At 41.8% G+C, this 12,400-nt stretch overlaps 4 protein-coding genes across 4 annotated transcripts; all 4 read right to left on the bottom strand.

The window, feature by feature from the left end:
* Positions 1-226: 226 nt before the first annotated feature.
* Positions 227-2,630, bottom strand: PCOAH_00006020 (Protease; the record flags this gene model as incomplete). Its single annotated transcript, XM_020057413.1, has 2 exons — positions 227-2,280; positions 2,420-2,630. 2 exons carry the CDS (start codon positions 2,628-2,630, stop codon positions 227-229), a joined length of 2,265 nt encoding a protein of 754 aa, XP_019912882.1.
* Positions 2,631-3,544: 914 nt separating this feature from the next.
* On the bottom strand, positions 3,545-5,609 carry PCOAH_00006010 (Uncharacterized protein; the record flags this gene model as incomplete). The annotated part of the gene is made up of 2 exons (XM_020057412.1): positions 3,545-3,653; positions 3,772-5,609. The coding sequence occupies 2 exons, from the start codon at positions 5,607-5,609 to the stop codon at positions 3,545-3,547; spliced, it is 1,947 nt and encodes a 648-aa protein (XP_019912863.1).
* A 1,379-nt stretch (positions 5,610-6,988) lies between these two features.
* Positions 6,989-8,143, bottom strand: PCOAH_00006000 (hypothetical protein; the record flags this gene model as incomplete). Its single annotated transcript, XM_020057411.1, has 1 exon — positions 6,989-8,143. The coding sequence occupies one exon, from the start codon at positions 8,141-8,143 to the stop codon at positions 6,989-6,991; it is 1,155 nt and encodes a 384-aa protein (XP_019912931.1).
* A 1,289-nt stretch (positions 8,144-9,432) lies between these two features.
* Positions 9,433-11,400, bottom strand: PCOAH_00005990 (ATP-dependent RNA helicase; the record flags this gene model as incomplete). Its single annotated transcript, XM_020057410.1, has 3 exons — positions 9,433-9,694; positions 9,862-10,165; positions 10,320-11,400. The coding sequence occupies 3 exons, from the start codon at positions 11,398-11,400 to the stop codon at positions 9,433-9,435; spliced, it is 1,647 nt and encodes a 548-aa protein (XP_019912793.1).
* Between the last annotated feature and the right edge of the window lie 1,000 nt (positions 11,401-12,400).

Below are 12,400 nucleotides of genomic sequence, written 5' to 3'. Positions count from 1 at the left end.
CCTAGTGCTTTAACAAGTTCCAAGTGCAGTATCAAAAAAAAGGCGCACACGGTGTAACAGTGTAACAATGTAGCGGTGCGACTTAATTTCTTTAATTCCTCGCGCAGTTAAGCGCGTAACTTTTGGCGAAAGGGCCCCCGCACAAGCGCGGAGCGTGTGAGAGCTTGCCCTGACTATACCCTCACATTACCATCCCGTTGTCATGGCGTCACCCTTGCGTCACCATCTAATCCCCCCCCTTGATGAACAAACTCACGTCGCACGCGAGCAGGTAGGACTTTATGCTGAAGTAATTCTCATCGCGCAAAATGTAAAAGTAGCCGTCGTACCCCCAGCTGGTCCCCCAGCTGTTCAGAATTTTCCAGTACTTAACGACTTTACCTGAGGTGTAGCCCCCCTTTCCACTAGAATAAGCGTCCAGATGACCTGAATAATGGTGAATTTTTTTTTTTTTTTTTTTCAAATTTTCAACTGTGTCTTCTCCCCACCCAACTATAACTACAGCATGGTCGACCTTGTTCCATACATACGCATTGGACTCCCCCCCATCGGACATTTTTATAAACTTCCCTGTTAGAATGCCTTCCTTGTAAGAAGGAAAATTTTTTGAAGGCTCAATTGCTGCTGCTACGGGGCCATTATGATATAGGTACTTTTTTAAATCCTCTTCGTCCTCTATATCTAGGTACTCAAACTTTGTCACTTTGACTTTCGCGTCACACTCGTGTAGATTTAGTACGTCCACTTCGCTGGCATCCCTCACGGTGGCATCGACTGGGAGGTAGCCCTCTTTTAGCTCGTCGTCCCTGGGGAGGTTTTCCCCACCGTGCACATCACGCACATAGTGCATTTGACGCTCAGTATGTTTATTTTCCCCGTTGTGAAAAATTCCCCCTTTGTGATGTTCACCTTGGGTAGAGGATTTATCCATTTCCTCACTCCCCCTGAAAGACTCGTGCTGCCGTACTAGCTTGGTTTGTCTGTGCGGTGGCCCTACCTGCGCAGTTGGGCAGTTCCCCCCGTTACCCTCCTTCAAAAAACTCTTAAACGTATCAAACCGATCACACAGCGAGCTATTCTTCTTGTCCTTATTCAAATATAAAGAGGAGTACCTCACAAAACATTTATTTGTAAAAAGAAAATTCTCATACGCATATTTTAGGGACAAATAAATGTAGCCGCCATTACATCCTTGGTTGAAAAAGTCGCAAAGGACTAGCTGCTTGTTGCTAAAGGATAGAAGGTCGATGTTTTTTATATAGTTGTATTTAATTCTCACTCTACTGTTAATAATTAACGCAGCTGAGTTTGCGTAACAAGACCCACATTCCTTCTGGTCTATCGCTTCGTCGATAACTTTAACCCAGTTCCCATTAAGTCTCCTCCTCACATCAGCTTCATTTGTCCAGTCAAAATGTGCCAAGGTGACTTCCTTCTCACGATAGGTATTGAATATGCTGTTCTGCTTTACCCCTTTGTGTGATTTGTTTGTGTGCTTTTGGAGGGCCCTCCATTGGGTGATCGTTTGGTCGGTATTTATCTCTTCGTGATGCGCTTGCTTCGTCTTCTCCCCATTGACACCTCCCCACTTCAACTTCAAATTGGCGTAATTCTTGTTGTGGGTGTCTGGGTCCAACACAAGAGGAGAAATGATCTCCACGGGGATCTTGTTCGTAGGCTCATCAGGCGTACCCACCTTCTTCCCATACCAGCAAAACCTCTTCATGGTGAAGAAATCAAACTGCGTATAATTATCATTGTAATAGTCTATAGAATGGTTTGCGTTTTTCGGTGCACTTTCTTTTGATCCCATAAAATGGAAGCCCCCTTTGGAAAGATTAATCCTTTTGAGGTTTAACGCATTCTTTCCTTTATGCTCCATTTTGACGAGAAAAACATCCTCCATTGGGGGCCCCTTCTCTCCTTCTACATTCTGATCTGACAAATGGTCTATCCTGGGAACCCCCGAAGAAGAACCTCCTTCACTGCCATTAAGCTGATATACATTCACTACCCCCATGATCAACCTGTTGCAGTAACTATAAGACGTGTCCTTCCTTCTTTGAAACTTGAAAAAGGAAAAATAAATCTCCTTCTCGTCATTCTGCTTATACAGCTCCATGTATAACCCCTCATCGTACACGATCCTCCAGAACCCACTGTACTCAGGATTTATATCCCCATTTTCGATTATGTTTATGCTCCTGTCTGTGTTAAATAGGATAATTTGTTTTTTTTTCTCCTCGAAACGTCCCTTCAGGTGATCAGGGTCCAGTTCCTCTGCGAGGGGGGAAGATACGCAAAAAAAAAAAAAAAAAAAAGGGAGAATATATGTTGCTGCATTAAAATTGAAAGGGCATAACTAGACGATCACTGCTTCAACGTAGCACACGCGTACAGATGTGCATGTATATTACACCATGGTAAACGGAATCGTCCGGACGGCGGTAGCCACACTCGTAGTCGTATTCGTAGTCCTGTCCCGAAATCGAAGGGCCGTCGCTTTCCCCCTTGAGGAGGCCCAAGGTAATCTCCCACTTCCCCTCCACATGTCTACTCAAACAGTGAACGGGGATGTCACATTTGGCATAACTCACGAAAGACAAGAGGAGCAGATAAATTAAAACCATGTCCAGGAGGTGGTCACAGAACGAAGTTTATGTCCACGCGGTGGTATACCAGCGAACAGTTGCAACCGCCTTTGAGTGAACAGAAAAACCAAACGGAAAATAACATTACAGTTACAAAAATCACGTAAGCAAATAATAGACTATATGCGAATTGCCCTTCTGGGTCCTCCCCCTGCTGGCCTGATAACCACACACAGGGGGAAAGAAAAAAAATCAAATCAAATCAAAAAAAAAAAAAAAAAAAAAGAAAAACATTCCAAACGCGTCTAAATCTAGAAAAGTATGAAGACATCATATTTCAGTTTTTCCCCTTCATCTACTGCACCCGTTCGTCAACCCGAATTTGCACTGATTGCCGAACCCCCCAAGTATAACACCCCCTTTTGCCTTCCCGAATAGTGCACTGAAATGCACAAATGTTGCACCCATCCAGCGTTTCACCTGCAGACGTGGATATACACACTCTGCCTTTTTATAGGAATGGAAAAAGTTTCATATCTGTGAAAAATGGGAGTTGCAGACAGGAAAAAATTCACAAGTAGAAAATACACACACTTGGCGGATATCGCACAATTGGCAATTTTCCAAAGTAATAACGGGCGGTAGAACTAGTCAAACGAAATAGACACGAAAAATGGGAGCGCAGGCCGGCTCTGGAGAACCCACCGACATCCGTACGCTCTTCCTTTTTGCACCACGCAAACTTTCCCCCCTCTCTTACAAAAAAAAAAAAAAAAACTTGAAAAAAAGAGGAAACAGTTGGGGCAACAAAAAGGGGGCAACCAAATTACGGCTAAAACGTTCGGGCGATCAATATATTCACTCACACATGTATGATATATGTACCATTCGGACAGTGAGCAGCTGATATATTTGGGGGTCTTCCACTTTCTTCCTTCTGTCCAGTTGGAAAGTCACTCCAAGACATATTCATGCACCTTCCTTATCAGTAATCGGAACAGGTAATCCAGGATTACTTCTTCGGCGACTTTCCTCGTGAGGCTCAGTTTTTCGTACAGTAGTCTAAGGGGGTGAGAAGTGAATGGTTAGAAATGAAAGATGGGAGGAGGCATGCACCACTGAATATGCACCATTGCACATGCACGATTGGACATCCGTCAATTAGCGCGGAATGACTTACTTCTTCCTAATGGGAATAAATTTACACAACGTGTCATCCGCCACCGGGATGGGGACATTCACTTGATCCCCCTCATTTCTCAACACCACGGCTGAAGCGTCTTCACTAGGAATCGCAGAGTTCACAATTTCCACCTTCTCGAGAAAAGTAAACTTCAAATCGTTGTTCCTGCTCATGAGAAACTTTGACAATTTTTTAGAATCCGCATGGTTCATTTTTGTGCTTAAAATGTTAGCCAAAACGGAGCGAGAATATATCTTCGCCAAAATATATTCAAAGTTTGCTAAGGATAGGTCGTCCAGGGGCCCCAAAAAATTAGAATTTTCGGTTGAAGAGTTTCTGAGAAAATTCAACACCTTCACGTTTAGAATGCCTAAATCTTGGAAAAATAAATTCACATAAGAATGCATGTCAGCAATTACCTTCTCTTCCTTTATTAAGGAAAATAGCGTCTCAACAACTACGGCAAAACTTGTGTAAACAGTTTGTTCCTTCTTCTCATGTGAGTCGAATAAGATGCTTCTAACGGATTCTATGAATATCTTATTCTCCATCACATCTTCCACGTTGTCTTTTATTTTTTTGCTCGGGTAGAAGGTGAAGTACCTTGATACTCGATCTGTTTTCCAGCGAATGCTTCTGCTTTTCAGCATTTCCTCGAGGGAATTGTAGTAGTTGTAAAGGTCTTGCGATTGGTAAAACTTCGTTGCACTCAGTTTGGGCAGGCCACAGTTCTCTGGATCGCCCCTTGGATCAACAGTTGGATTGCTGCTTGGATCAGTGGATGCACCCGGCGTGGGTGCCTTCCCCCCGTTGCAGTCTCCAGTTTTCCTTTTAGCACACTCCACACCCTTCGACTTGTCCGCCCCATTCTGCTGCTCCCCCCCGTGGCACATGCGCGTCATTAGCTTTTCGCGAACGATTAGATTAAAAACTCTGCTTAGAAAGTTACGAACATTTGTCTTCAAGACGTTCTTCCTTTCGTTTAACAGTACATTTGCATATCCTTTTATCATTTCATCGTTCTTAGTTCCGTTGGGAAGGTCCATCTTTGTCTCACCCTTTGGGTTATTTCCCCCCCAAATGTCACCAGGTGGAGCATTTTCCCTTTCCCTTTCTGCTTTTGAAAGGATGCTTCTTCCTAAGGACTGTCTCCCCCCTTCATCAGTCACTTTCAGCAGTTCCCCAATACTTTGCACATAATTAATTTGGCTAAATAAACTTCTAAGCAGGTTCGACCCTTTATCCTTCATGGTTACCTTTGTGTCAATTAGTGTGCTCTTTAGTTCCTCCTCCGCATTACCTTGTATGCTTCTTTTCGATTCGTCCTCCTTTTCTTCTTCTCTATGTTGTATAAGATCCCTCACATCGCTTCCAGGATCAACTGTTTTTTTCTCCATCGAACTTGAAGCAGTTCCCTCTACTCCCCTACCATTTTCCTGCAACATTTTTCCTGTCTCTTCCTCAGCAGGCACATCCGTGATATTTCTGCCACGCAAAGAGGATTCCCCATCCGTGATATGATGAGAATTGTTCCTACCTAACTGCTCCAAATCTACAAGTATACTTTCCCCCGTTTCCTTATCAATAAACTCAACCCGTTTACTTAGGACTGGACGTGAGATTTGTTCATTCACACTATGCTCATCATTTCTTCCATCTGGTGAATTACCACTTGGTAGAATATTCTCACCGTCTTCCCCGTTAAGCATTCTCCACTTTACCTGTTCAGAATAGTTTCTAACATTCCACTTCCTGCAGTTCAACGTTCCGTAGTTGTACAAGTGGCTGACCGTGAAGGGCACCACCAACAGCAGCACCACCTGAAAGATCCTCATTTTTGCTCTCACCGTGTGTTGCTTCTTATGGTTGCTCGACGTGGCCCCTTCTGACTCTTCACTCTGTTCATCCGTGTGTGTCTCCTTTTAAGGTGAACACCAAAGGAGTGGAAAAAAAAAATTTCACACGAAAGACTAGTCCTAATCTGCGTCTTACACATTAGCGCCTATTCGGTAAATTCCCATAAAAAATTCAAACCCAAAATGGAAGCAAAAAAAAAAAAAATTACCACTTGGTGGCTGCAGACATTTTACGCTTTTTTTTGCAGTATTAGCTGGAACTCCAGTAGATGCAGAAAAAAAAAAAAAAAAAAATTCGTTAAAGTGTAAAAAGTAAGATGTACACAAAATAGAGGAAGGATAAAGTGAAATAAAGTGGAACAAAATAAAATAAATTAAAATAAGTTAAAAATATATTTCATTTTTTTTTGGGATCCCTTTTAACAGGCTACCCCAAAATAGAAAAAATCGCCAGACACACAAGAAACGCGAAGCGAAATAGCTCGAAACGTCGCTAAGAACGGCTCAAACGGGAAGAACAAATCTGGCCAGACGCGTCGCCAGGCCTCCAAATTTTTAGTTCTTCCCAGATGATCAAATTAGACAATCTACCGCTCCACACGCACAACGCATGCAAAAAAAAAAATATATATATATTGGGTGCTTCAAAATTTTGCAAGCACAAAATGATCTATCCTTCTTTAAAAAAATTGTAACGTCCCCGAAATTGAGCGCTTACAAACAAGCCACTCAAAATTTTCAGTTAGCGCTTCACCAATTTTGCCTTAAAAAATTGTAGAATTAACTACGCGCCAGGAAATGGCTCACGTATACTAAAATAGTGAGGGGGGAGGGATCTACATGCGATATCGTAATTTTTTCGAAACGTGAAAAGCGGAGGATTGCACAATTAGACAGAAATTGGCACAGCGCTGCCCATATGTCGGTATCATGTAAGAGGAAGCTTTCTCCAAATCGCTCACAAATTTAAAGTGGACGTGGAGAAAGCCCCCCCTACACACGAGGGAGTCTACCGAGTGCTTGCCAAGTTGACACAACTTGTAACCGCGCAACCAATCCCAACCTTTTATTTGCACCTTAAAGGGGAAATTTTTAAATTGTGTTGTTGTTTTTTGGGGGGGAGAGGGGAGAACCTCCTCTTCACCCGCATCGCAGTACGGAAAATATTCCGTGGGGACAATTAATTTTGAAAAATTAACACTTTTCAGAATTAAAAAAAAAAAAAAGAAGTATTCATTTGCATGGAAGTGGTGGATGATCAATCGCGAGGACATCCACGTAGGTATTACAAAGACAACCCACTCAAACGTTGAGGTGGTTTTCCACATGCTGCCGCGTTGACCAACCCCTGGTATCGCCTACTCCTGGAAGGACTTGGCAACAATTTCGCTTTCTCCTCCCTCCACGGCCAGCTCGAACACGTAGTTATCATACTCCGACACGGTAGACCTGCACTTGCACTGAATGGTATAACTGTGTTGCACAAAGTGGGGCAACTTCAAATAAAAGGCGTACTTGCCCTTCCGTTTGTTTCCATATGATATATAACCAGGCATGAGGGTCTGTAAATCGGTTTCATTGCCCTCGTAAAAAACCTTATCAAAGCAGTTATGTGGTTGGACGGTGCCCCTATTATCGTATATGCACTTGAATCCAACAAACTCCCCTGGCTTCGCCTCAATTCTGCACACCTTACTGCCTCCATGCCTTTCAACAGGGTAGGGTTTAGAAAAATAGTTCACTACATTATTTCCGAAATCGCACCCTTTAGTAATTGTATGATTCGTAGAAACAATAACTTTCATTACTCCATACTTTGTAATAATTTTTTCAATTTTACTCTCATCCTCTTCTTCCTGCTCCTCCTCATCTACGAGTTCTTCTTCCTCCTCTTCCTCTGCTTGCTTTTTTTCTGGCTTCTCTCCTTCCTCCTCTTTGTTCTTTTCACGCTCTATTATATTCACAATTTTTCTTACCCTATATAATGCTCGCATTAGGTTCTCATCTTCTTGCTTCTGTGGCACTACCACCTCCATGTCTTCGTCCGCATTTTCCAAATTGTCCACATTGACAGCGGATTTCTTTTTCGCATTTTCCTTTTCCTTTTCCTTGGACAATTTTCTCTTCTTTAGGAACTTTTTCACGTCTTCCATTTGTAAGTTACAAAAACAGTAGAAGGTTGTGTTTTGCTTCACCGTAGGAGATATTAGGAGGGTGTCTCCATACAGGGTCGATCCGTATAGCAGCTCATCTATGGCTAGCTTCGATGCTTCCATTTTTTCGTTACTTATATCGTCTAACGTGTTCACATTTTGGAAGCACTGTGCTCCGATTTTTTTGGGACATATAAATGTTACGCTGTCGAAAGGTTTGGCCTCCACTACACAGTATTCTTTTTCATTCTTCCCCAGGAGGTACTTCTCCTTCGTGAAATCGCAGATGTGTTCTTCTGCGTGTACGGGAAGCTGCTCCTTTAGCAGGTAAAGCAGCCCAACCAGGAGGAACTTTTTCATTTTTCTTGGGGTAAAAAAGGGTGTTCACCAAGGGGGGATAGCCAAATGGGTAGCACAAAGTGCACGTTATGGCGCTTTTACGCGGCAATTGTGATGTTCCACTGGGCAGAAGCGGCCACAGTACAAAAGCGTACGGACCAGTGTCTAACGACAACACTGAAACGACAGTGCGTACCAACGCGTGAGCAACTCTACAGCGCGAAGGATTCTCCCCCCAGAGCAAGCTGCCGAAAAATCCACCTTCTTTCACTTAGACAAAAATGCACACATCAATTCTGCTTCGGCAGAGAAAGGAAAAGGGAAAAATATTGACAACGGAGTTTTTTAAAAGATGTAAAAAAAAAAAAAATTTACACAAATTGATGTCAACACTTCCAATTTTAATTTTTATAATTTTTTAAACTTAATTTAAAGCACCTTTAGCCGTTCCGATTTTTTTTTTTTTTTTTAACGTTTATGTTTTCCCCAATTTAAAGGGCTGGCGAGACGGAAACGGAGAAGCGTGTTGCAGAAGGGTGTATAAAAAAAATGGTGCCATGAAAGACAAAAGTATAGACGGAGAGGTGCAACAAAGACATAAAAAGGGCAAAAAAACAGATAATGTATTTGTTGTTCCAACTGGTTGTATAGAAGTAGAATTTTTCTCTTGCACACTTTCTACTTCTGCAACGGTTGACAGGCAGAAAAAAGTACACATCGCCATGTGCACTCCGTTTTTTTTTTTTTTTTTTTTTTTTTTTTATCGAAAAATTAAGCGTTTCCCCCTTTTCGAATAAAGAAAAAAAAAATTAATCTACCTTCATTTTGCTGATTAATCAACTCGTCGTAAAGAGAGTGGTCAGATCGAGCAAATGGTCCCCCCTTTTTTTTTTAACGTACGGTGAGCAATTTCCCGCTAATTTGGGCAAACAAATTGGTGACTTCTTTCCGCGCCCTTTCTATCCCCCCAGGTGGGCACCACGGGGGAACAGACAAATAAGGCCCCCAAAGGGATGACCTTTCCTGCGTGATAAGGGACACCCCCCCAACATGCGCGACTCAGAAAAAATATTATTCCTCCGTCCACGCGCATGCCGATTACGGGCAAAAAATGGGTAAAACACAAAAAAAAAATGTTTTCCTACATTTGTACTTAAAGTGGGTAGACATTTCTACATACGCCTACTTCATCCCAATTCGTGACATCGCAATCGCGGCGACCTCGTTATGTTTGCCATTGGAGAGGACGCATAATTGAACAAAAAAAAAAAAAAAAAAAAACATCCACACGTTAGTCACTGCAAATGTTGTCACTCCAACCCGCACAGCTTCACCAACTCATCGTAGGGATAAAATTTATGTCTGCGTAAAACTTCCGCCTCCTCCTTGGCAATAATATCCTTGATAAGAGGCTTCAAATGCTTTATGTCTCTCTTTATATCCTGGAGCTTTTCTTTTTTGAATTTCATTTTCTCGATTCCTTTGAGGTGCCTCTGCCTGATTGACTTGTTCATTATCATTTTTTCTTTTTTCCGAATCAAATGGTACACGGTTCCTCTTTTGCTGTTATGTCTGCACAAAGGGGTGGTGTCATAATGGAATGTCAAAAACAGGTGAACACATACAAACACATATGTTCGGTGTCATTTGAGGGGACATCCCCTGTGGTGAGAAAAGTACGATAATGGTGGTGGTGCATTCATAGCCCATTCGTTCCACCTCTAAGTATGATGACGTACCTGGAGAGCCTCCCAATCCTATGCGTCAACACGTTGTAGTGATTCGGCATGTCGTAGTTCACCACGTAGTTTACATTCACGGTGTCGAGTCCCCTAGAAATGGAGTCTGTGCATATCAGGATGTGCAATTTCTGCGTTAGAAAATCGTTTAATATTTTTTTCTTCCTCTTGTTGGATAAATTCCGGGTGTACTCCTTAATCCCGTAGCTGCCTTGGTTGGTGTAGCTGAAGTACACGGTTAGGAACCGATAAAGCAAGTGTGCCGACTCCTCACTGTTGCAGAAGATGAGCATGCTCAGGTTGTCTGCGGGGGTAAAGTGGGAGTGGAATTTTACGTGGGCGTTGGGGTGGAAACGGAGAGGGGTGCCCTGACAGGGCGGGGCCGCCATATGGCACTCCAAAAAAAAAAAAAAAAAAAAAAAAAAAAAAAACCTTTCCCTCCCAACGATTCAACTTACCCTTGCTCGGTATATCCATGATCAGCCGGAGGACTACATAAACCTTGCTGTACTTCTTCTTGGTGCTCAAGTAAAACTCTTCGTTTCTCTTATAATTAACGATGTAATAAAAAAAAATGGGTCTGTATAGATTTAGAGACATGAGATTGTCGGACACCTTACACAGGGTCGCAGAAACGAAAATTTTCTGAAGAAAATTCTTTGGCTTGTACAAATTATGAGTTGCCATTTGGTACTTCTCGACAATGTCTGATAGGGAATTCACTAAACTGTTAATGTTGGACTTACTAAAGGACATAATTTTATCCACTTCATCAATAACTAAAAATTTTAAGTCCTTGAAAAGCTCCTCATTGCTGTAGAAGAGGGTTTCAAATTTGCTGGTCGTTGTCACGAGAATGTTCGTGTCCTTAAAGGTGTCCCTACTATCCATCAACTCATCGAAATAAATGTTCATTTGAAACATGTTGGTATTTATCCCCTGACACCGTAGGTTGCTAACTTCAAACTTGTTCAGAACTCCCAAAATTTGAGTTACCAATTCTTCTGTGGCTGTTAATATAAGACAGAAGAGTTTCCCAGTTTGCTCCTTTTTATATAAAAAATAATCCAGTATGGTTATAATATAGCATAATGTTTTTCCCAACCCCGTTGGCACTTCAATGTATATGTCTCCATTGAGAAGCGAATTCGATCCATTCTTGCTCAACAGGGCATAATTCAACACACAACTTTGACAGGGAAGAAATGTCTTGAAGTGAAACTTGTTAATCAGGGCGTTTATTATGAATTCATTTATTGGGGTGTTCCTCACTTCATTCCATTTTTCAATTTCAACTTCTTCGTCCTCTATTTTGATTATTCTGCAGTTGGAGCTTAGGCTGGAGTGAACCTCGTGCACCTTCTTTTGGTGCGCCGTTGCCACTCCACCATGAGTTCCGCTTGCAACCCCAGCTGTGCCCACGGCTCCACCACTGCCTGATTGTATCCCCTCTCCAATAAGATCGTCAAAGTTAAAATAATCGTCACTTACATTTTCAACAAGCGTTTTTACGTGGTTTATGTATAAGCTGCTTTGCATTTTTTCCTATAATTGGCCTGTTTTCACTTATTCGAGGGACGGGAAAACCGACCTGCATAGTTAAACCTGTATTTTCTCACTCCTACTTTGCAAATTCTTACTTCATATTTGGACCGCCCAGGGCACAGATATTTATTCTCAAGATTTGCCAATTGTATGGAAAGTTCTTTCTCCTCTTCGCTGAAGTGTTCCCAGTTGTGTTTTATTTTTGCTGCATTATGGCTGTTTTTTTTTTTTTTTTTCAGCGCTTTTTTTTTGGCTAGCTGGAAAAATGAAAAAATACAATTTTTCATCCGTTTCGCCTGTTCTGTTTAAGGAGTTCCATTCCTTTTTTAGCAAAGTAGTAAAGTTTGTTTTAAAATAAATAGGTTGTTTTGCTTATTCGAGAAGTTGATGTTGCTGTGGGTGGTAGGTTAGTTTTTACCGTTTTTTCACGAACCGATGTATTTTCCCAGAACAACTCAACAATTTGGAAAAAAAAAAAAAAAAAAAAAAAAAAAAGGGAAAAAAAAGTGGAACCGGAAGAAGAAAGTTGGGCAGCAATATAAATAACCGTTCATTCATTCCATCTGCAAGTATTCGCCTTTTTCACCCCAGCGTTGTGTTCACCTTAGTTGTCCTACTTGCTTAAAATTAAACACAACCACGCTGCAAACTGCGTTTCGTACGGACATCGCCCTTTTCTGGGCACTCTAATAATATGTCGTTCGTCACGCAGGATCAGTTTTCCAATACTTCACAAAATTTTTAATTTATCATACATAGGGGAGGGGTAATGTTATGGGCTTAATAAGGACATACATACATACGTGCGTATATGCATATATATGTGCACGTTTGTATGCATGTTCACATGCGCATGTAAAACGGGCGCTTATGCGCACACGCACATACGCGATGCGTTCAATTTTCTTCACAAATCACAGGAATATTTAAAAAGGCGAAAATTAGTAAACAAATTTTCCGGTGGGGATTAAAAAGGGCGAAATTAAAACGAATA

This window comes from Plasmodium coatneyi, chromosome 3, assembly GCF_001680005.1.
Source record: "Plasmodium coatneyi strain Hackeri chromosome 3, complete sequence".
NCBI lineage: Eukaryota > Apicomplexa > Aconoidasida > Haemosporida > Plasmodiidae > Plasmodium > Plasmodium coatneyi.
The sequence above is the reverse complement of the archived record's forward strand: the minus strand, read 5'-3'. Positions and strand labels throughout refer to the sequence as shown.